Below are 25,634 nucleotides of genomic sequence, written 5' to 3'. Positions count from 1 at the left end.
GGCGAGTGCATTTAGGGAAGTTTTTCAGTCGGATTGTGAGTGTCTACCATGCATCGCATCGCATGCATGCATGGTGAAGCAGACGACACAACAACATTGAGTCCGTGCACCACGGGCACAAAATTTTTAGCACAAAGTTTGCCCGGTGAACATCACCCCCAGTCAAGTTGTAATAACTCACACAACGTAGTGAGTGTAATGGTTACGTGTGTGTATAAAGTGTAAACAAAATTCATATATCCATCATGTCCATCGAATCTGAAAAAATTTGTGCAGACCCATGACAGTTCCGGTTCCGGTACAGTTTGTTGCATTCCATACGGGCCGCGCTTGCCGATCCTGCTTTCACGACGCACCGCAACCACAGTTACCATGATTCCCGTTGTTGACGCAATTATTTCATGACGTCATGAGCCATTGACCAATCACGCAAGTAGATTTATTCACACCGGCGCCACTGTCTTGAAGTGTATCTAAAAATCGTCTGCTAGAACATACAGGACAACAACGTTGGCGGAGACAGTTGTGACATTTCATTGCAGACGAAGTGAAAAAGTGACTAGGCCTTTATTCAGTATTTATTTTCTTCACCGTGGAGCTGCGAAGTAATAGAGGAATTCCTGATGTAGGTCACGTGGTCAGGGTGCAGGAGTTCCCCTACCGCCTGGCTATCCGATTTAGCATCTACCGTTCCGGAACGACATCAGCGCCTCTAGTGTCAAGATCGTAAATTTGCCATTCTTGATTTTGGCGCCAAACGAATCCAAAAAACGCGTTAAAACAATTAAGAATAATATGTAAAGAGCAATCTCTAGTGAACTCACACAACTGTTTGACATGGGGGAGCCCCCCCCCCCCCCCAAACCCCCGTCCTTCTGACATATATAGCCAGTACATTGGGGGATGAGTCCCCCAAACCCCCTCCCCCATTCTCTGAAAGTGACAGGTTTTAGTCAGTACATTGGGGGGAAGGCCCCCCCCCAACCCCCCCCCCCCCATTGGACTCTAAAAATAGAATTCCTTGGAGACGCGGAACAATAAGGCCTCATAAAGAAATAGTCCCCGCCCCGGTAGCTGTCTCATATCTGCTGACAGAAGCAGCTCTTTGTGGTGAGTTAATAATTGAATGCATGTCATGACACCCAGGAGCTTTTTCTCATTTCTGAAACAGTTGCATGGCTGGAATGAATTTCCAAATCAGTCCGTCAAATCTCTATGCAATGAAAATTGAAATGTCACAACTGTCTCCACCGACGTTGTCCTGTATGTCCTAGCAGACGATTTTTAAATAAATGATGTGATTGATATACTTGTAGATTGGAATGAATTATTTCTTCAATGATATGAAAGTTGAAAGCCCTCTGACATGTCTGAGTACAAAAATGCAGAGGCAAGACACATCATGCACACTGGAGCTTTTTCTCATTTCTGAAACAGTTGCATGGTTGGAATGAATTTCCAAATCAGTCCGTCAAATCTCTATCCTAATGGAACTTTAAGACCACTCTATATTTGTGCAGTAGTGTTAAAACTGACTTTTTGAATAAAGTACGTAAATCGAGAAGAAGAGGACGTTTACTTCGTCTGCAATGAAATGTCACAACTGTCTCCGCCGACGTTGTTGTCCTGTATGTTCTAGCAGACGAGTTTTAGATACACTTCAAGACAGTGGCGCCGGTGTGAATAAATCTACTTGCGTGATTGGTCAATGGCTCATGACGTCATGAAATAATTGCGCCAACAACGGGAATCATGGTAACTGTGGTTGCGGTGCGTCGTGAAAGCAGGATCGGCAAGCGCGGCCCGTATGGAATGCAACAAACTGTACCGGAACCGGAACTGTCATGGGTCTGCACAATTTTTTTCAGATTCGATGGACATGATGGATATATGAATTTTGTTCACTTTATACACACACGTAACCATTACACTCACTACGTTGTGTGAGTTATAATTATAAGCTACAAAAATTCGTTATTAACTAACTGGTGAAGAAACATACACAAATATCTAGGCTAGCAGGTGGAAAATTCAATTATTATTTCACCACAAAGAGCTGCTTCTGTCCGCAGATATGAGACAGCTACCGGGGCGGGGACTATTTCTTTATGGGGCCTTATTGTTCAGCGTCTCCAAGGAATTCTATTTTTAGAGTCCAATGGGGGGGGCTTCCCCCCAATGTTCTGACTAAAACCTGTCACTTTCAGAGAACGGGGGAGGGGGTTTGGGGAACTCATCCCCCAATGTACTGGCTATATATGTCAGAAGGACAGTTGTGTGAGTTCACTAGAGATTGCTCTTTACATATTATTTGTACTATGCCAGGCATGAATAACTTATTGATTTATTGGTCAACCAGCCGTGTGTCGACGAGATCACTAAAGCAGACAACAGGGAACGATTGAACTTGAAGAACACACCTCACATCCTCGGCAACGGCCTCCCAGGCGGCCCTCTTGGAAGCCTTTGACACGCAGCCCGTCCCAATGTCCCCTATCCCACTGAAACGTCCAATGCAGTGCCTCTCACGTAGGCGAACAGCCTCCATTAGCATTGCCTCCTCCTGGGATGACCAATTTGTTGCTCTAACCCGCTTGACTTCATGCACTTCCATGTTTACCTCCATTTTTCTCGGGCGTAATGTTGCTTGGCCTAGCCTACATACACAACAGTAATGATATGGTACCAAGTGCGTTCTAACCGTCGGTAGTCGCCGCCCGTATTTCCGTACATCCTTAATCTTCATCTTCGTCCTTATAATGTGATGGGCTCCTTTCGGAACGTAATTGATATACTTGGGCCGCTTGGGCCCAGGGGATTTGGACAGCAAAGGAGTAAATACTAATAGCGCTTGATTGTAAGAGGGGGTGTGGGTGTGGCGCATTTATTGTCTTATCGGCTATATACATGTACATTCAGTGGTAAGTTTCAATAATGAGAGCACCATAGTTACAAAATACTAGTAATTCCTTGGAAAATTTCATCATTATGGGTCATTATCATCCGCACCGCCGAGCATCAGAAACGAAGATCAATGTGCCTCTCCCGCCATGCCCATTTCCCACGTGGTCGCGATGTGGCATTCACAATCCGACCTCCTTCATTGCCGACCAGCTGAAGAGTTCCTTGGAAACGTACTCGGGAATATTCGTAATCTCACGGAAACTCCCGAAGTCTTAGTGGAACTATCGGAGGCTGGCTGAAACGGCCGGCTCAGCACGTTTCACCTGACTTAAGTCATTTTGGGAAAACTTAGCTAAGTTCGTCTTGAGATGCTTTGAGATTCGTACTTAAGTTTTTGTCTTGGCTTAGTCAAAATATTATGACTTAAGACAAATACTTAAGATTCTTTGAGAAACCGGGCCCAGTTTTGCACAAATCTCTTCGATGGCCAGGACTTCAACTTGAATATCTGCAATTGACAGCTTGATTCTCGGCATACTTTTCGTTTTACTAGTCTGTCCTCCTAGGGTTGCAATGCTCAAGAGTTCATTTGGACCAGTAATCCCCAAAAAGTCGACAATCCGTTTTCTAACATATGATCTTTGGCTACCAGGGTCTAGCAACACTCGGACTGGAACTCTTGATCCATCCCTGGTAATCACAGTTGTCTGTGCAGTCTGTAACAACACCTCAGTAGTTTTGGATGGACCTGCCGCAACAAATCCACTGATGGTCACGTTCTTCTTGTCGCATTCCTGAGATTTATTATGAAGTAGACGATGATGTTTTCTTCCACATCCGTCAATGGGGCAAGTCGGCGAATTGCAGGATTTAACTGAATGGTTGAAATTCATTACTCTCAGGCAGTTGTAACAAAGCTTGTTCCGCTTTGCTAAATCCCAACGTTCGTTGACTGACTTCTTCTTGGCTTCTTTACAGTCCCAAGCCTCATGTCCGCTTCTAGTGCAAAACCCGCAACTGATGCTCCTTGTGCCGCCAAGAAGTGCTGATGCTGTGAATTCTTTGCTCTTGTTACCCGTATGATAACCCTGGTTATACCTCGACTGTTTCCCCAGTCCATGCTGTTTATCAACTGGCTTGTTCCCAGCTGATGCTCCTGAAGTCCTCTCCCTTGCTTCCTTAGACAAAACCTGGTTATGTAGGAACTGGAAGATTGAATTGACTGTGATATCAACATCATCAATATCTGCTGTGTGTAACTCCCATTTCTCTGTAAGCTCTGGACTCATCTTCATTTCAAGCAGCGGAATTACCAGCATTCGAACATTTTCATCTGTTGAGTCAAATCCCATGGCTTCCAAGGCACGCACCCTATTCTGTAGCAAGTCGTGGAGTTCGCGCAATGACGTAGCTTTCTCAGAATCCTTACAGGTTGCTGTGACAATGGACTTCACCAGTGATGAGACGATCTGACGTTTGCGACCAAGTCTTTGACAGAGTACCTTTACTGCATGTTGATAGTTGACTTCTGTCACTTCAAATCCCTCTATAGATTTTAGAGCAGCTCCTTTCAAGGATGATCTCAAATAAGCAAACTTCTGTACACCAGATAATCCCTCATTTGCATGCACTGCACAAGTGAACAAGTCTCAAAACGCTGTAAACTGCAGTATATCTCCATTAAACGTAGGCAAATCCAATTTTGGCAGCTTTATTGCCCCTGCATTCCTGCTTCTGCTTGTTAAGTGGTGTACACTCTGATCGGATCAGGAACTTGACCGTGAAACTTCTGCTTCAACTTCTTTTATATAGCTCGTCGCTTTATCATCAACACGCCTAAATTCCCGGTGAAACATGCTTATGTTCTGACACTCATCCTCTACCTCTTCTTCTGACAATATATCTAAAATGTCACTTCTGACCTTGAAGTATTCTTTCTTGAGTTGTCGTAATTCCTGCAGTCTAGATTCTACAACTACGACGTTTCCTGTTCCCAATGTGAGCTTCAGGACATCCTCTTTGATTTGCTCAAAATCAAGACGAAATATCCTCTCGTATCTCCTCATCAAAGAAGCAGGTGGCGCTGATCCACTCTGACTTTCACCATCGTAGGTTTCACCCATGCTATGTGTTTTACTCAGATTCTAGTATACTAAAACTGTCAGTTCTCAAATCAAATGAAGATTTATCATCAGATGATTCTCCTTTCACTTAATAAATGTCACTTCCTGCAAATAACTTGACTCAATGTTATTCAACGGCAATTCACTAAATGTCACTCAGTCAATCCCATATATATTCAAATATAGGCACACAAGTCTCTTTTGAAGGAATGACGGTAGTTCACTATTTCGAGAATTATAACACAATACCGCACATGTATCGACAATTATGAAAACTTGACGTTCACTGCATGCTCTCAAAATATAGCGTCTTCATAAATAAAAGTCCAATTGACTACTATTATGACCCTATATCTTACTCTATAAAATGCAGTGGTAATATTACTGAATCAACATGAACGTTTAGGCCTACTACAATTGATTAGTATCCAATCACAATTCAATTTCAGCTAACTTTACGCATGGACATACAGGTACCATTCACACTGTACGCATGGTATGACTATAGTTCGTACAACTCTTTAATATGTACTTGTTTTAACACACTAATGCTGCAATTTTTGGTCTTCACTGACACACCCTATTTGTGACAACAATCCTGACGACAATGACAACGTAAGGTGACCAAGTTTCTTTGAACATGAATCTTTTATCTATTCAAATTCATCTATATCTGCCACTGGTCCAAGAGGCTCGCAATTAGCCACTTTTCAATCAATTTACCAAACTATACCGATACCAATATGTATCCGGTCGGAGAGACCATGTCGCAGCCCGTAGCCGGCGGAGGACAAAAAAACAACTATACGTGGCGGATATAGAAAAAAAAAGAATACAATTCACAAATCATTTAATTGACATTATATACACATTACACATTACACATTACACATTACTCACGTAAAGGCCTCGCGTGCTAGCTTTATAATTAAGCGGGAAAATGCGGTATAATGCGGTTAGGCGGCGCAGGATGTTCTTGCGTTAAAGATTCGCCATGTTGTTCAAGTGAAGTTTCTTGTTGCGACGTCAAAACGTCGTAACGTCTAAACAATAAAGAAACGCGCAATCCGCGGCCAACAATAAACACAAACTTCGCGTCACGGATGACGTCACATATAATGTCCGTAGATGACGTCATAATACTCATAGCGAGTGCGCATGCGTACTTAGTTTCGGACATACCGCCGCGCGGTGTATTGATCATGGACGAATCGTCGCGGCTTCTGAACGAGTCGCCCGTATTTGGAACGGATCGGAACACCTTGTTTATCTCCCAATCTATTGATAACATTTGAAACATATTTAAAGTTTCCCACAGGAACACTACACGTGGTGCAGATTAGGACCATGAGGTGATTTCTCTCAGCTCCACCAGAATCAACACACCGTTTAAAAACGAAATCATTTGCAATTGAAATTGGCCCGAGGACGAACATCATCATGAAGGTTGCTATCATTGCATTGATCTGCTGCGCTTATTCGACTCAGGTGAGTGCTTCCATTTTTAAAATGTTGTCACGGTACCATCACAAAGTCTAATCAGGTAACGAATGAGTTTGGTCTATAATGAGCGATAATTCGTACGATTCCTGACGCATCACAATATTATTTTGTATACTACGTTTCTAGAGCCCTTGATCATGATTCGGATTTTCTTTCATCTTCCTTCACGATCGTCCATTTTTCCCGACCGAAGCGAGAGCCTAATCTCTCAACCCCAAACAATAGTAAGGAGGCTGTTCCATAGATCAGCCGCCCTTTCTATTACATATATACAGAGTCTTTCAAATAAAGAGTCGGGCAACTAGGGAACGTATGGCTTCAATATCAAAGCCGCCGCCCGTTTTGGAGACGCGTGTTGGGACAGCGTTCTCTCGGGTCACGTGGTACACCCAAGCCAATTCCGCACAACTGGACTTTGAACAATTATTCGATCAGCTGAGCATGGCCGTTACAAACATTCCGTTTTAAAGCAAACGCCTGCTTCAAAGTCACTGATGTCTATAAAAGTATTTAGATATGATGTCAAAGATAACATTTATTGGAAAAGCGATATGTTTCGCCTTTCGCTTTTCAACAGTTTTGAGAATAATTTTCGAAAAGCGCTTTTCTACTCCACATCATCACATATTTTTGTGGTTGGCAGTTTAGTATGTTGTCGGTGCCTAATAGACCATTTAAGGGTATCACATGAATATATTTCATTTAATGCGATATTCATTTCTTATCAATTTTGACCGACAACTAGTTTTATAGCAGGTTTAATTTCGCTTTCGCGGGTAAAAAACGAGAAAAAAACATGATAAAATACAAAACGTCTCGTTTTTTGTGGTTAGATGTTCACATGTTTAGAAATCCAGTATCATGTCTATCAATTTTTTTCTAATTTATTGTAACTGTTATCTATTTAATAGTTTTGTGATTTTGAAGCACAGTTTCTAGTTGATTAGGAAACGATTCATTTTTCCAACGATGAGGTTGTTTTGGTAGATCGTTCTCATCAATTTAATTAATGTTAAGGCCCATCATCGAATATTGGAAGTATGGTCCTTGTCCTCCTGTATATACACCATGTGCCATGTGCTGCGATTATATTATCACACTCAATAAAGATTTGCTAAAACGCTCAGACTAGTATCCTTACCTGTTTGCTGGCAGTCTTATAGTTTGCCTTCCTACTGCAGGTGACTCCATTGTATGATCAGCAGCGGTTGAAATAATGCATTTTCCCTAACTTGATTACGATGATTGACTGTATTAATACGCTATACCTAGGCGATGTAGGGAACAAAATGGGCAAATAGATGTGTTTATTCAGCTGATGATAGTGGCCAATCAAGGTGAGATTAATCTGAGGAATCTAGGCAGAATAGCATTGTCTTTTTGGACGTTACAAACACGAGAACTAATTTGTTCATGCGGATGCATACACGAGAGTACAAAGCAGTAAAAACGAACATACCGGCACTGATGGTGGTTCGCAATCGAACCACCAAAAAAGGCTTCATCATGGCTTCCAGTTAATTGCCCGAGAGAGCTGTGGAATCAAAGGAAACTTGCCGTGACCTGACTCTTTATTTGAAAGACTCTGATAAAATGGACCCACCAAAAGGGTTAAAACGGGAAGTTCATACGGAAAAATTATCAAGGGCAGAGAAATTGGTAGCACCATGTTTGGCACGGATATTATCTATTTACGGATGAAATTTCAAGAATCTGTTTCTATTTTTTCCCCATTGGTGTGGAGGACGTCAAAAAGTCGAATACGGAAGAGAGAAATTTCAAAATCACCTACATGTATGGTCGGGCGCAATGATGGTGATTACTAGACAGCAATGGAATAACATTTTCGCTATTATTCCAGTAGGCAGTCGAGAATAGTGTAGTTATTAAATAACAATCGAACTACAAGTGTATAAAGTTCTCGACAGGTAAATCTCTTGCTCAATTCTGGGCAGGGGCCCAATTCACAGAGAATTCTTTAATAACTGCCTTTAAGCTATTTACTCCCGAGTAAGGCCGTGCCCGAGCTCTCTCGGGAATATTCGGGATGTGCATTTAAATCCTACACAGAATATACCCATTATTCCCTGTGCACGAATCGAAAGCGAGGCATTCTGTGCAGACACCGAAGGTAGCACATCGATTGAGAGCAACCAGGGATCAGCATATAAGGTAAAATGGGGGAAATTGTAGCCCCTTTTTCACCTATAACTCAGGTTACATAAGAGATTTCCCAACAGAATCACAGAAACCAGCCTGGATCTTGTAGTGGCACCTCTTCCAATAATATTGCCTGTAATTCAGAGCATTTTATCTAAAACAATGCTTCTGAGGGACAATACAAGACTCGTGGTCAGGGGCTACAATGACCCCGTGGCTTTGGGGTAATTGTAGCCCCTGACTGAAATTTCAATTTTCTTGTTTTTTATGCATAAGAACACTTTTTCACAGGTTTATGGTCTTTATTGGTAATAAAACATTTAGTATCATTACAATCTAGGTTGACGACGTGATTTTTCTGGTATTAAATGGTATTTTTTGAACACATTAAGTGATGTTCGATGCACTCACTTACCAACAATTTTAACAATATCGTCGCAAATCAGACTGATTTTAAACTAGTGTAAAAACACAAAGTTCTATTTATCACCTTTGTTGTACATTACACCTTGTGTCAGACAATAGCTTGTGATATTCTGAATTGACTGGCGGTCTTGTCGTGCGTCGCTAAAAACTTTAGTTTCATGGATGGGTCATTTTTAAACCCCAATTATAGCTGGCATCACTTATGGTAATGCAATGTACATGTACCATGAGAAATGCTGCTATCTAGTCAATGGTGTGGCTTTAACTATAGACATCAGTCACTTTGAAAATATTTTTTTAAACTAGTATGAAACCTCAAATGTATCATTGTTGGTACATAAACATGATAAAGGGTTACCAATATATCTATTGTATCTAAATCAGATAGATTTAATCAAATGATATAAGGTATAAGAATAAAGAAAACTAGCATCTTCATGATTCATGACAGGATATATAGAGCTACTTATAGGGGGTACAAATACCCCGAACCAATGGGCTATAAATACTCCGAGGGTACCTTGGTCAGACAAGTGTCTCTGAAAAATGTACTTTTAATAATGACATCAAATACCGCATACAACATTCTCTACACTCAATACTGATCACCTGAATCAAGTTTCAAATATATCAATGCTCTGTAAGTATGATTCATGCCTGCAAAAACGTTCGCTCCCAACTTTTTTTGTGCATTTGTCTGATTTGTTTACTTCTAATAGCCAAAGCTCTTACATAACATGCATAATCCAAAACTATTTTATGTTGTGATACTCAAGAGTCACCTTTTTCATATCCATGCTAGGGTTGGCTGAATAACTCCATTGTTACCGGAATATAAATCAAAAACATAGTCAGAGGATACAATTAGACTGGGGCTACATTTACACCAGCGCCTTCAAAAAACATCTCAAAACTCACCTTTTTATTGAACACTTCGACACCAGCACCTAAATGTTTTAATCTCTATGAATGTTTTAATCTCTATGTACAATTTTTCTCTTTTACTATGTGTGGTTTTTTAAATTGTACAGTGCTTTGCAAATGATTTTCATTCAAAAGCACTTTTAATATAATAAATTGTTATTATTATTATTATTATTACTCCATTTTACCTTACGTATGCGGACGAAAGAGTCCAAACACCACCACTGATCATAGTCCAGGTAACATCGACCCGAGGAAGCCTCGCTGAATTACCCGAGGCGAGCCATACATTTTCAGTGCATACAGTGGATGCACTGTCATACTGAGCGCTCTGATATTGCAGTTTATTCACTTGGGTCGAGGTTACCCATCCTACAGAAAAACACATGACCGGTCACCTGAAGCTTACGCCCCCAAATCGAGTTCATGACGAGTGAATTGCCGCAAGTACCAGTCTCTGTAATGAGTGAAATGATGTGGAACAACGCATGATATTTACAAAACCGGAAGTCCTTTATTCCGAAAAGAGAAATCACACAGAACATTTGGATTGGCGAATAGCAGACGACATTACAATAAATAAATGAACTTTACTACATCACCCCCCTTTTTCAGAAAGGTACATCCGACCACTAAAAAGCTCAATACCAAGTTGTTCTCTTCAAAATATTCAACTGTTCTAAAGTAATCAAGTTTCATTAAAACCAAGACCTGTAGTAATTCAGTTCAGCAAATTACATAAAAACCATGTTGTGACATCAGAACATGTGAATCTCACCAAGTGGATACTCAACAGTATAATGTACCATCAAACAAAAAAAAACAAATATTTCAACACAATACAAGTTCCAACAAATTACAAGAACTGGAACATTCAAAGACAAAGACTTTCAAATTCACTCGACAAAATAGAATTGTCCGAAGAAATGATTCACCAAAAGATCTTAACGCTTTCCAATGTCAAGGACATAATCTGCATTTACCAAAGTAGCAGGAGCTATGCCAGTCACACAATGTGGAGTTGCCCTATAATTCATCAGAAACTTGTTTAATTCTCTCTTCCAAGGTTTGTCATTCAACTGGGCACATTTCACCAATTTTCCTAAGTTTCTCATTAAACTCTCCACGCCCCCATTGGCTTCAGGCCAGTATGGTGCTACGCGTCTATGCTTGAAACCTAGTTCATTTGCAAAAGTTTTGAACTCAGTACTTTGAAATGGTGTGCCATTGTCACTACGAAGCTTCTCAGGATTGCCCCTAGATGCAAATAACCTATCTAAAGCAGGGATGGTGGCAGCAGCAGATTGTGTCCTGAGCACATCTACCTCTGGGAATCTACTGTAATCGTCTCGAGTTACAAGTAAATAATGACCTGATGGTAAAGGACCATTAAAATCTACACTCACAATTTGCTAAGGACGGGTTGGAAGAACAGACATTTTCTGTGGTTCACGTCTCCTGGGATCAAAATTTGCTTGGCATGGCAGACAGCCAGCAACAAGATTTTCTACCATTTTATCTAATCCAGGGAACCAGACTTTTTCTCTGAGTAAAGCCTTTGTACGACTCACCCCTTGATGCCCTTCATGTGCAATTTCAAGTGCCCTCTCATGTAGACTCTTAGGTATAACAAGACGTGTGTTACGCTCCAACTCTATAATAGTGCCAACTCTGATGGACATGATTCCAACTTTGATATGCCAACTCCAATGGAGATAGATAAGTACTCAGCCGCAAAATGTCTCTACCCGGTGAACGGTTTGTTCCAACTCTAATATGCCAACTTTTCGAGAGTTTGCAATCAGTCTGAATGATTTAAAAACGCCTAAGTAAGGCAAGATGATCGTTCGTCTTCTTATCCGCAAGGACGCAAATATCTCCCATGGTCCATTCAGCTGACTTCCTGAACATCCTGAAGATATTGGGCACAAAAAGAGCAACAATTTGATTGTAGCCATTGGTATTTTGGTGCTTAATGAATGCGGGTTGTAAAATGACGGCACAGGCATTTGACATGCCTCTGCGTCGGCTGTGTGATTTTCATGTTGATTTTTTCAGTGTAGAAAAAGTACATGGTGTCCTCCAAAGATTGTTTGACCACCCTGCATCAGGACTTGTCCCTGCTTATTCATGTCTATTGACATTTGCTCATCATCTTTAGATATAGGTTATTGTGACAGATATTAGTAAGGATAAAACAATCGTAGATGAAGGATATCTCAGTTGACAATTGGCATTGAGATCCAAAGATCTTAGGTCCAGCTACCCGTGACTAGTCAGATGATCGAGTCGTGGGGACACCCATCACCACTAATATTACCAAATGAGGCAGGTTTTGCATTTCTAAACCTTTTAGACAAAAAGAGGCCTAACTTTGGACAGAAATAAGTAATTAAGGTCTAATTGCACTTTAATTTGGCAAGCTAGCTTGTGAAAAAGACACGACATCCTTTTGTGTCTCAAGGAGTTGTATGGGCCGTGAAAACCGCAAAAAATATGTACATGTTTTTGTAAGCGGTCGTCGCTCGCGCAAACTTGTCTTGCATGTTTTTGTGAAAGAGGACGTCGAAGAACGCGGTCGTATATCAAAACAGACGTTGGGTGGCGCTCGAGACGGGTCATCCTATTTAGCGTCCAGTGGCGACCAGTCGCGTCCAACGCGAAATAATAGGGTGTATATGGTTAAAAATGTTTTCAAGCTCCTAAAACACTTTCAATAAACAAGATTTAGAAGTTTGGTGGAGTTTGCAAACCTAGTTTTTGAATAATCATCACCAGAAAACGATCTTAGTATGCCAACCTGATGCCAGATCCCGATTCCGCGTTTTCTATAAACCCAAGGAACGGCAGCTAAAACAAACATGGCGTTCAGTATTTTTGCTGGACGCATACTAAGATCGTGAAAGTGTTTTAGGAGCTTGAAAACATTTTTAACCATATACACCCTATTATTTCGCGTTGGACGCCACTGGTCGCCACTGGACGCTAAATAGGATGACGGCCGACCCTTGATGATTTTTACGTATAACCTCTCTGCTAGTCTGCTAACCATCTTCTTGAGTTCTCCGCCGTTATCGCAATGGATTATTTTGGGTCAGCCGTGTTCCATCTTTTCAGCCACCCTAGGCGACCCTTTGTCGCAAAGTGGCCTCAGCCAAAGATATCTTAAGAAGATGTCGAGCACTGAGAGAACGTAACAGTACTTCATGTCGTCTATTTCTACGGGCATGTTTAAGAAGTTCACAAGGTCCATTTGGATCCGGGCCATCACTGATTTTGCCAGAACAGGCCGAAGCTTTGTTGGAGAAGAGAGGTTTTCGGCTCTGACTCTCTTTCATTTTTGCAAGATATCGACGCACAAGCTTTTCTCCCATCGCACAGTATTGCCTGGATATAACGGCGGATAGTTTCTTGGCAGCGAGTCCTTTATATTTGCCAAAGAAATACCTGACTATAGGCTCAATTTCTGATATCCTCGGATAGTTTCTTGGCAGCGAGTCCTTTATATTTGCCAAAGAAATACCTGACTATAGGCTCAATTTCTGATATCCTCGGAAATATCCTATGTCCACCGACTTCCACAATTCTTTCCTCGTCGTTCCCATTTAGCGGATTGGTTTTTCTCATGGTTCGGTACAGTGCCAGAAATCTTCTTCTGGTATGCTTTCATTTCCGCAGGCGTTGAAAGTTCCCGCCATCGTACGTCTTCCGACAGAAAACGATACAACTCCTAGTTGTAAACGTCATCATGGATCGGGTAAACCGACGAATTTTTTCAGGTGAATTTCAGCCCTCCCCCTTCCAGGCCGACTTCTTTGATAGAATTTTTGAAAATACATGTAGGCCTATGTACCCTTTCCGTGACAAGTGTTTGAAGATGTCTATCTTTTTTTCCAGGAGGCCGAACGTCCATTTATTAACATCAACCTCTAGCAGTAGGCCTAGGCCGGGGCTTGGACTGCTCCAACAGTGCCTATCCAACCTAGCATGGGATAGCACATTTACCTTCGGCCCTATCTGCTATGAAAAAGCGTGTATTTTGTGCCACCTTGCACGAGCACAGAGACTGTGTAGAGTACACTTTATCCGGTTACAGGTGCAGATCAATGTATGTCACCGACCCAAGCATATCAATGTGGCCACTGAGGGTATCATCAGCAACTCATTTGTGTAACTAAGTCAACGAACTTCTCAGAACAGACGCATGAGATTACTCAGTGAACCAATGCATGTACGTACCGCATCGGAATCGGATATCTTGACTCGCATGTGTATCGAAACTGTATACAAAGTTCCGCTTTCAAAGTTGGCATATTAGAGTTGGAACAAACCGTTCACCGGGTAGAGACATCTTGCGGCTGAGTACTTATCTATCGCCATCAGAGCTGGCATATTAAAGTTGGAATCATGTCCATCAGAGTTGGCACTATTATAGAGTTGGAGCGTAACAACGTGTACCTCTGAAAACCACACCGTCTAAATTAGTACATAACTCTGTACACACATGCTTGAAAGATTTCAAACTCTCAAAATCAACACCCGTGTCAAAACTATTGGGACTCTTCAGTTTATACCAACAGTTGCTGTCAATGAGCTCTCTTACTAATTTCAAAGTTGGGTCATTAGCAGTTGCTTCTTTCACTTCTTCATAATTCATGGCTTTTGGAACAGACTCTAAACATACAAAATTCACATACTGTTCTGACAGCTTCTCATCTCTACGGTCAAGCTCAGGCAATGGTAAGGGATGGCGTGACAGATAGTCAGCCGGGTTACCTGAACCACGTTGATACCTGATCTTTGGTTGGTATGGCTGTAGGCGTAAGGACCACCTTTCCAGTCTCATTGGCAATTTTGCTCTGGGTTTCCCATAAATACTTAATAATGGTTGATGATCAGTATGCACAACCAGGGCCTTTCCATAAACATAAATATGAAAATGCTCACATGCCCACAAGACTGCCAACGCTTCCCTTTCTAACTGGGAATAACGCTGCTCTGTTTCTGTCAAAGAACGACTACCATAGGCAATTACCTTGGGGGTTTTACCCTCACGCTGGACCAAAATTCCAGACAGACATACAGGGGAGGCATCTACAAATAGTTCTGTTGGTTTGTTTACATCAAAATATGTGAGTACAGGTTTGCTACTGATACAACCAACAAGTTTGTCCCATGCATTTTGCTGTTCCTCTCCCCACTCAAAGGTAACATTCTTCTGAGTTAACCTTCTCAAAGGAGCAGTAAGAGTTGAGTAGTTTGGTACGAATCTAGAACTGAAATTCAACATTCCCATCAAAGATCTAACATCTTGAACAGAAGTTGGTGCAGCCATCTTTTTTAGAGCTTCAATCTTAGAGTCATCAGGTTTTACACCATCCTTTGAAAAACTCAAACCATAGAATGTGAGCTGGGATACACCAAATAAACACCTGGGCAGATTGATTGTGAACCCATTCTAAGCTAAAGCCAAGAGAGTTTTCTTGAGAGCTGCATCATGCTCTTCTTGGTTTTTTCCACCTATGATTATATCGTCCGATATGTTCAAAGCTTCCTTAACATCTCTGATTGTACCCTCAATAGCTCGTTGAAAAACCTCGCTCGCACTTGAAATGCCAAAACTGAGGCGCTTTAAGCGAAACAAACCTTTGTGAGTGACAAAACTAGTGAGATCACGAGACTCAGGGTCGAGTTCTAACTGTAGATAACCTTGGCGCAAATCAATTTTGCTGAAAACAGTGCAGCCGTGTAGATGGTCAGCTATGTCATCAACAGTGGGAGATGGGTGGCGCTCCCTTATGATTGCTTGATTAGCCACTTTCATGTCGATACAAACACGAACATCCTCTGTGTCTTTCTTAGGGACGACCACAATAGGGGACACCCATGTGGTGGGGCCATTTGCCCGGTCAATGACATCAGCTTCTAAAAGCCTGTCAAGTTCCTTCTCAACCTTCTTTCTGGTATGAAAAGGAATTCTCCTCACTTTTTGAACTACAGGTTTCACAGACTCATCTACATGTAGTTTGTACTGTTTCCCACACTGTTTGCTAATTCCATCAATTAAACCAGGATGCTGCCCGACTATTTTCTCAACAAGACTCTGTGATGCACTAGCATGTTCAACTTGAGACAATTTTCTTATTTGGTGCTTGGCAACTGTCAACAAACCGAGAGCTTGACTTGCCCCGATGCTCAAAAGGCATCCCGAACCACCTGGCAAAACAAAGACCGTATCAGCCCCCAACCTTTTTCTACAAGACAGATTGCATTTGAATTTGCCAATAGGCTTTATTGTTTCACTGTTGTAAGGATTGATACCACCACTGGCTTTTTTTCAGCTCAAATCGTGACAGCTTCGTTTTGTAGGTAAGTTCGTCTACTACTGTGCAAGTAGCTGCGCTATCAGCAATCATTTGAATTGGAGTGCTGCCAACTCTTATCATGAATTTTGAGGTTTGACTCTAGAGTTAGAATTGTTATTGATAGCAAACATATGGGCGGTTGTTACCGCAAATAAAAACAAACCAAAGCAAAGACACTTGTGTAGCATATCAAGGACACGTAGATTGATACTCCTATGTGTGCCACATCAAAGACATCTAACGATGCGAAGTCAACAGACGGCGACACCGTCTTGGGAAAAGTAAAAACGACATCGACAACTTCAGGTTTTTGTTGATATAAGCGACCAGCGGGAAACTGCACATGTGTTGTTATGTCACTATTGCATCTATTCGTAGTAGACTGTCGTATTTTGAGATCCCCTTTCTTTTCAACATCATCAATCATACTAGTATATCATAACCATGGAAAGAGATAAGTTAGAAAACTGTGTCAACCTCCTTCAACGTTTTACTTTTCCCAAGACGGTGGCGCCGTCTGTTGACTTCGCATCGTTATCTTTGACGTTGTGTATGGTCCAGAGAGGTATTGTCTTCATGTCTTATCTGTGCTGTGTATGGCTCATGAAAACAACTGTCCATCCCAGAGAGGTTGCGGTCTAGTTTTATCTATGCTGTATCAAACAAAAACAAAACATGCATTCCAGATGTCTTTGATGTGGCACACATAGGAGTATCAATATACGTGTCCTTGATATGCTACACAAGTATCTTTGCTTTGGTTTGTTTTTATTTGCGGTAATAACCGCCCATACAAACATGTAGTTTTCATCGTCATCTGATTCATCCTCGATGTTGTCGCATAGCGAACGCACATCCTGTTCTGCATCATCGTAATCAAGTTCGTTCACGTTGTACCATAGCTACATGAAAAAACACTACTAAATTACCAGAAGAAACACAAACCCTGAAGCTGTTTTACACAAATACACGAACACACTTTATTCACAATAACAGGAACAAGCCAGGTAAACATAAACATATTATAAGTGTCAACACCACCAGAGCTCATTGAATGCTAGGAGAAGTTCGCTCCGTCTGTAACTGAAGACACATCCGCCAGTAGAAACACAGTCATGTACATGTAGAGATGACGTCACGAAAAAGAACAGGATGAGTGCAAGTCCGGTAACGGAAGTGAGTGACAAAGAGAAGTCACGGTTTACGAAGGCCTTGAATGACAAACAGGAAGTACACATCCAACAGGAAGTACATATATCTAACAGGAAGTACGACAACACGTACACGTACACGTAAACGTAAAGTGCCCCTCCTTGCGGCCGCCACAGAGACTTGTTTTAAACGACTTTACGAAATAGCTGTATCACATGTGCACGAGTCTATGTCGGTCTGTGCCAATACATAGTTTGAAATATCCCTCGAGACACACAGCCCGACACACAGTTAGAAAAGCATTCTTTCCATTTATAGGCTTGGAAAGAATTAATCACAAACGTCGAACCTTGGAGTAAATTGTCCAAGAAGGAGAAACAGGAGCAAACGTTCTTCTGGTCTCCACACCACAGAGCTCTGCACACGAATGGGGCGAGTATAAGAAAACTGATAGAAAATGAACCTATGCACTTACGTAAGAAGGTAAGTGCATAGGCCTAAAATAAACTGTGTTTGTAAACAAGTCTCTTTATGGCGTCCACCACAAGCCAGCACCATACATGTTGTTACAAAATAATTAACTCAGGTCCTATTTGACCAACAACCGAACATCCTCCCCTCTGAAAATCGAATTAACCCAAGTATAAAGATTTTTACTACAAACTAAAAACAAAATCTCTATGTTGCTTGCGCGCGCTACGCTTGTAGCATTTTACTATATGAATCGTTTGAACAAAGTATACTAGTAGTGCAAACATTATCATCGGAAATTGCAATGACTTCATCATGTCCTAATCTATAAGTAATAATCGTACGCGATAATCTACTGATTATCTACTGGTTCAAGTAACCTTAACTTCTGTACTGGTCGCCGTCTCAGACCAGCAGCTGTCCTCACTGTCACGGACCTCACTAAGTTGTCCCTGCCTGGGTGCAACTCTTCCACTTTGGCCAACGTCCAGTCTCCCTTTCGCATCCCTTCTTCTGCCAACATAAACTGCTCAGTAGTCAGTGTTTCGACAAGCTCAAGGTGTATGGCCCTAGTCACCATACAGGAAAACAGACAAATGTACACTTTGATTGTTGATTCACCTCCAACTGTGACCCTCACGAAGAGTGGCCCAGCAAAATCGACACCGACATTAGTGAATGCTGGTGCGATTGATATACGCTCCTCTGGCAAAGGTGCCATTCGTTGGTCGATCTTGAGAGGTTCTCGACAGGTTTTGCACGTATTGAGTATCCGCCGCACCTCTTGTTTCCCATGGACAATCCAATATCTGTTTCGTAGACTTGCTAGAGTCTGAGCCGCTCCAGGATGCAAGGTAATCTTGTGGTAATGCATCACAAGCATCTTCACGAACGAATTGTGAGTCGGAAGAACGATTGGGTGCTTCACTTCTTCTGGCAGTGGGGCATAGTTGAGGCGACCACCTACGCGGATAACTCGTGATCGCTTATCCCAATATGGGTTCAATTGGACGATGACACTTGTCTTCTCTACACTCTCTCCAGCTTTAAGCTTCTGTATCTCCTTCTGGAAATGCTTCTCTTGGGCCCATTGTATCCAATGAAGTTCTTCCTTCCTCCTCTCACTCAATCGATCACTCCCCTCATCTCGGACAGTGTCTACATCTTTGTTTGCTTTGTCTCTTCGGTATAGTGTGATCCAACTCCTCAATCTCATCATGACTCTGATGAATTTCTCATAGTCTGAAAATTTCTCCACATATTGTTCTACCTCGGAGTCCTTGATTCTTTGACTGGGCAAAACCGCCAACGAGGTACTTGTTGTCTTCTTCTTCTCGTTAGCCTTCTCGGCTTCATTAGAGACCACAATTATTGGGGGCCACTCCGTTTCCTTTTGCCTCAGAAACAGTGGTCCATCCCACCACAGTGCGGAGTCGACCACTGCTCTCGCTGTGACACCTCGTGAGCATAGGTCCGCAGGATTAAGTTTGCCGGGCTCGTATCTCCAATTCAGTGGTCTAACAAGCTGTTGAATCTCTGACACCCGATTAGCAACGAAAACTTGCCATGTATACGCTGGCTTTGAAATCCAGTGCAACACGACCTGAGAGTCAGTCCAACAGATTGTCTTCTCTATCAGCAGCTTGAGTTCATTTCTGACGTATGTCACCAGTCTAGCATTGATGAGCGCGGCAATGAGTTCCAGCTCAGGAATGCTACGTCTCTTCCCAATAGGAGACAGACGAGTCTTTGAAAAGAGCAGTGTAGAATACTTCCTTCCAGATGGTCTATCTTCAGCCAAGAGATAGATTGCACTGCCGTAGGAAGCTTCGCACGCATCGCCAAAACCATGGAGGGAGTAAATTGGATTCTGGAAATCTTCAGGTTTGAGGCATCGAGGAACTTTGATTTCATCGAGGATCTCAACTTGTTCCTTCCAAGTCCTCCATTCATGATCTAGCTCCTCGGGTAAAGGGTCGTCCCATGTCCCTTGTGTCAGCCATGTTCTCTGAAAAATCTGTTTTGCCTTTATGGTGAACGGAGAAAGCATTCCTAACGGATCGTATACTCTGTGTAACTGCTGTAGAACAGAACGACGAGTCTCCACCGGCCTATCGTCCATTCTCTCAAGGAAGGAAAACATGAGGACATCTTCACGTGGTGAGTATTTCACGCCCAGCGTCTTTGTGCTTTCCTCGGCAAATGTTGCAACCTTGTGAAATGAAGCTAAGTCTCTCTCTTCTAAATGAGATAGCGCCTCTGGCTTGTTCGAAATAAATTTTCGCAAAGAAAACCCTCCGTCATACAAAACAGTCTTCAAATCAGTTGTTAAAGTTGCCGCGTCTTCTACTAATTCTTCACCAGTAAGAACATCATCAACGAAGATGTTGTCTTCGATCTCAGCGACAGCTTTTGGATATGATTCCTTCTTTGTCTTCACGTGGTCAAGAATCGTCTGTATACTTGAGAATGGTGATGAAGTGAGACCAAAAGTCACCGTTGTTAAACGATAAACCTCCGGTTCCTTGGACTTGTCCAAACCTCTCCATAAGAACCTCTGAGAATCCTGATCCTCTTTTCTCATTTTAACTTGAAGGAACATCTTCTCGATGTCAGCCACTAATGCCACTCTGTGGCGTCTAAATCGCAACAAAACCCCTGGGAGATCCGGCTGCAATGCTGGCCCTGGCAGCAATGTCTCATTTAACGATACACCTTCATATCCAATCATGGACCCATCAAAAACAACACGCACTTTGGTCGTCGTCTTATCTCTTCGCACGACTGGATGGTGAGGAAGGTACCAAACCTGATGATTGTCAGGCTCTCTATCCTCCAATACCTTTTCGGCTCTTCCAGCTGAGAGCAGGTCTTGAATCTGAGCTTCATACTCGGATGCTAATCTGGGGTCTCTCTTCAGTCTCTTCTCGAGTCCTATTAGACGATTGGTAGCTAAGGCTCTGTTGCTTTTGAGGATCTTATCCTTGTAACTTGGATGACGTGGTAATCCAGTCACATAATGGTCTCCTACTCGTGTTGTCATCATTCGGTGTTGCTCCAAGGCCGAAGTCTCAAGTTCAGTCGAGTTCTTACTCTCATTAGGACGAATGCCCAGGTGTTCAAGGTCCCAATAACGGGTTGCCATCTCAGTTTCATTTTGTTCTTGGAAGCTGACGCGGTGGACACAATAAGTACGGTTGACTTCGGTCTGGGTTGAGTACGGCCCACATAGGATCCAGCCTATGTGAGTCTTCTGTGCCATGGGCGTTCCTGGAGGCCCTCTGATTCTCTTCTCTTTTAAGATGTTGAGAGTGTCTTCAATGCCCAGAAGAACATCCACTTCAGAGTTTGCCTGGACAGGAAATCTTTCCGCGAGCTGTAGACCCCTCAAATGACTCATCTTGGTGAAATCCACGTTGACAGCATTTATCGGAGCACTTGGCTTGTCCAAAATGTACGCAGAAATTTCGAAAACTTCTCCCTTCCAGCCAGGAAGAATTCCCGATAGATAGAACTTGACCTTCTCAGTAGTGGTAGCCATCACCTCTCCACCTGCCAAGATGAACTCACCTTCAACCTTGGGGCCTCTCAAATTCAATCTTTTTGCCATTGAACGGCTAATGAACGTAACACCACTCCCGGTGTCCAGTAACACGCGACCTTCCGCAACCCTAGACTTTGACTCAAGTTTGACTATGCCGCTCTGCATGACGACATTCGTTGAACCAGTAGACTTGACCAGTCCTGCAGTCGATTCAACTTTGTTCTGATGTGGTACCTTTGATGTAAGGTTAGAAGAACCTGATACATTACTTCTCGCAGCGTTGTCACTTCCACTTCTTTTCTCGAAGTGGAGCAAAGTATGGTGATTCTTCTTACACGATTTGCATCCCCTAGATCGACATGTTTTTACCATGTGGAATCTCGACAAGCAATTGAAGCAAGCCCTTGCTGCTTTCACACGCTCGCATCTCTCCTCAACACGCATCTTGGAAACGGACGGACACGAATAGGATTGGTGTGCATTATCACAAAAGACACACCGACTTTCGGTACTCTCCTGTGTTTGTGGGATCACATTCAAGGCGTGGCCAGATGGACGCCTTTCAAATGATCTTTCCTTTTTTGGATCGTTTGGAAGGGACTCTGACCTTCTAGCAACCTTCACTGCATCTTGGATCTTCTCGATCAAGTCGTCAATTCGAATTGGAAGGTTGGACGGAGCTGTCGTTCTCTTTTCTTCCTTGATTCGTTCGCTGTCCCACTTTCTCACCAAACTCTTCGGCATCTTCCTCCTTACTAACGCAGTGAGAATCCAACTAGATCGGATGAGCTCTGGGTCATCGTGTGTCCTCTTCTTAATGTAATTCCAGTTTGCCACCAGTGTGTTCAGCACAGGATCCAACTCTCGAACTGTGGGACTTTTTACAACTGGAACACTATCTATCTCATTGACAGCCTTCTCAATGCGAGCTAACACATCTCCGTAACGATTCTCTAAGAACTCGATTATTTCTTCGTAGCTTGGGTCTTTCAAAACCAGACACCAACTTTGCTACCTCTCCATCGAGTAATGAAATTACAACATGAGTCTTCTCGACGTCACTGTACCCAGGTTTTCTAACCTCTGCACCCACAAGATCTCGCCATTGATCAAATAGCTCAGTATCGCCCTTGAATTTTGGGATCTGAATAACTCGCTTCTTGTGCGTCAGCGTAGAAAGAATTTCTTCTAGTTGTGTCTCAGAAACGCCAGTGCTCACTCCGGCGAGAGCCTTTGACAAGCTTTCTGCAAACATTTCCGGGCTGAACTCAGATTTAGCAGATTTTCCGGATGCTTCACTTGCTTCCTGCACAGGTGATAAACATGCCTCTAACCCTTGTATCGAAGCACACATATGATTGTACGCTTTGAGGTATCTCACCTCACCATCATCATCTTTCACCGCTTTTAGGCGAGCATCATTGTCTGCATGATAATCTATTTGATCCTGCACTCCTGATAACTCCCCATAAACTTCCTCAACCCTTTTGAATGAAGAAAGAGCTGTACGTATCGCTATATGCACATCTTTTTCATTAGACTCATCATCAGCAACAAGTGTTTCAGCTTCCTTAGCAGCTGTATCTGTCACAGTGATATATTTTGTGAAGCGACCTCTGGTGATTCGCCTCTTCTCAAGCAACTCATTTAAACTTGCCGCCATATTGTACTATTGTACTTGAGTATGAAAATAAAGACACACTGAGGGGAGGATGTTTTACACCGCACAATAAATGCTTTATACGAGATGACCGGTCGCAATTGGCACGCACCGTTTCTAATCAGCTAGTGCCAATCTCGACAAGTATGCTCCAAAGGTTCTCCACTTAAAACCCACGACAAAATGCTTAGATTCTTATTTAGAATCTCTACACCCGATAGTCCTCGGCTCAACACTACCTTATGCACAAATATGTCACGTAACAATTTAATACCAGTGAATGAATGAAACACACGTAACGTTACTGATCACTATAAGAGTACATGTATATGCAACACATCATCAAATTATATGACCAGAGCACCGTTGCTCAAACAACTGAAAATAACAAATGCACTTATCTGCATTTGGCCCATTTTGATACACAACTCTAACTCATTGAATAGAACATGATACCAAAATGTCGTACCGAATGAAATATGCCGTGTGAATAGTGATGACACGCACAAAACGACCACACCAGAATTGTAAATGAAAATGTAAGAAACAAGAAACACCTCATTCACATCTCATTCACTGTGACACACACAAGACGCATTCGCACATGACTCATTTACAATGACGCAAACGTAACGTTGCACGCACATGACGCATTCACACAACCGGTACGCTATGAAATACATGTAGGCATGAAAATTGATGTCAGAAATGCATGAACTTGTGACATAGATCTCTACAAAGACAACAAACAATCACCAATGAAATATGCTCCTGGAAAGAAAAATTTATCAGCAAAACAGCCTCGAAGAATGTGATCTGGATGAAAAAATCCGGTCGGAGAGACCAATGTACCATAGCTACATGAAAAAACACTACTAAATTACCAGAAGAAACACAAACCCTGAAGCTGTTTTACACAAATACACAAACACACTTTATTCACAATAACAGGAACAAGCCAGGTAAACATAAACATATTATAAGTGTCAACACCACCAGAGCTCATTGAATGCTAGGAGAAGTTCGCTCCGTCTGTAACTGAAGACACATCCGCCAGTAGAAACACAGTCATGTACATGTAGAGATGACGTCACGAAAAAGAACAGGATGAGTGCAAGTCCGGTAACGGAAGTGAGTGACAAAGAGAAGTCACGGTTTACGAAGGCCTTGAATGACAAACAGGAAGTACACATCCAACAGGAAGTACATATATCTAACAGGAAGTACGACAACACGTACACGTACACGTAAACGTAAAGTGCCCCTCCTTGCGGCCGCCACAGAGACTTGTTTTAAACGACTTTACGAAATAGCTGTATCACATGTGCACGAGTCTATGTCGGTCTGTGCCAATACATAGTTTGAAATATCCCTCGAGACACACAGCCCGACACACAGTTAGAAAAGCATTCTTTCCATTTATAGGCTTGGAAAGAATTAATCACAAACGTCGAACCTTGGAGTAAATTGTCCAAGAAGGAGAAACAGGAGCAAACGTTCTTCTGGTCTCCACACCACAGAGCTCTGCACACGAATGGGGCGAGTATAAGAAAACTGATAGAAAATGAACCTATGCACTTACGTAAGAAGGTAAGTGCATAGGCCTAAAATAAACTGTGTTTGTAAACAAGTCTCTTTATGGCGTCCACCACAAGCCAGCACCATACATGTTGTTACAAAATAATTAACTCAGGTCCTATTTGACCAACAACCGAACACACGTCACGTCCCGTGCCGCGTCTCCTAGTCTGAGATTCCGAGGTTCCACGGCCTCTAGTCCAGCCGCCGCATTGACGTCCGCGTCCACGATTCTGAGTTGGAGTTTGCTTAGACTTGCAAAACTTCGTGAAATGATTCTCACGACCACATGCTTTGCATTTAACACCATGTGCAGGACGTTGTTCCCCTTTAGGGTGAGGCCACGTGCCTCCATAGTTATATCACTGTTTCTCCTGATCGTTAGATTTAGATTTGTGAAAAGATTTGTACTTCGGCTTGGACCTGTACTGCAGTTTATTGACCTGTTTGTCACCTGTACCTAGACTCACACACTGTTTTTCAATGGTCTTGTTCTGAGCCCTACTGAGTTCATTGTTACGTGCCTGTTTTAGGATTGTCTCCAAATTAAGATTGCCTGACAAAGCATCCTTCCGGGCCTTTGAATCGGTCATAGTTTGTATGATCTGCGTCTTGATTTCAGCGTCAATGTTCGTAAATTCACACGTGCTTGCACATTGCCTCAAACGAGTGTAGTACGAATCAATCGACTCTTTCTCACCCTGCCGCTGTATGCGAAATTGTATACGTTCATACTCTGTGTTCACTTTAGGTTTAAAGTGGTTGGTGAGCTTGGTTCTAGCTGTAGCATAGTTAGTGCCTGTATTTGGAAGCGTCTGAAATTC

The 25,634-nt window shown here is 42.4% G+C and overlaps 2 protein-coding genes across 2 annotated transcripts in view; one reads left to right on the top strand and one right to left on the bottom strand.

Moving 5' to 3' along the window:
• Positions 1-3,320: 3,320 nt before the first annotated feature.
• LOC135503456 (uncharacterized) lies at positions 3,321-5,027 on the bottom strand. The gene is made up of 2 exons (XM_064797030.1): positions 4,775-5,027; positions 3,321-4,534 (listed from the first exon to the last, which is right to left on the bottom strand). The coding sequence occupies exons 1-2, from the start codon at positions 5,025-5,027 to the stop codon at positions 3,321-3,323; spliced, it is 1,467 nt and encodes a 488-aa protein (XP_064653100.1).
• A 1,428-nt stretch (positions 5,028-6,455) lies between these two features.
• LOC135502720 (U3-aranetoxin-Ce1a-like) overlaps positions 6,456-25,634 on the top strand; it is a 65,928-nt gene continuing 46,749 nt past the window's right edge. The window contains exon 1 of the mRNA XM_064795693.1: positions 6,456-6,515. Coding sequence (XP_064651763.1) covers positions 6,468-6,515 — 48 coding nt within the window. The 5' untranslated portion in view covers positions 6,456-6,467. The remainder of the gene's footprint in view (positions 6,516-25,634) is intronic.

The sequence above is a fragment of the Lineus longissimus genome, chromosome 19, assembly GCF_910592395.1.
Source record: "Lineus longissimus chromosome 19, tnLinLong1.2, whole genome shotgun sequence".
Classification (NCBI taxonomy): domain Eukaryota; kingdom Metazoa; phylum Nemertea; class Pilidiophora; order Heteronemertea; family Lineidae; genus Lineus; species Lineus longissimus.
The sequence above is the reverse complement of the archived record's forward strand: the minus strand, read 5'-3'. Positions and strand labels throughout refer to the sequence as shown.

Coding starts and splice junctions, on each gene's coding strand:
- LOC135503456 (XM_064797030.1), bottom strand. CDS start 5,027: ATGGGTGAAACCTACGATGGTGAAAGTCAGAGTGGATCAGCGCCACCT. Junction 4,535..4,774: donor AGAAGAGGTAGAGGATGAGT/GTCAGAACATAA, acceptor TCACTTGTGCAG/TGCATGCAAATGAGGGATTA.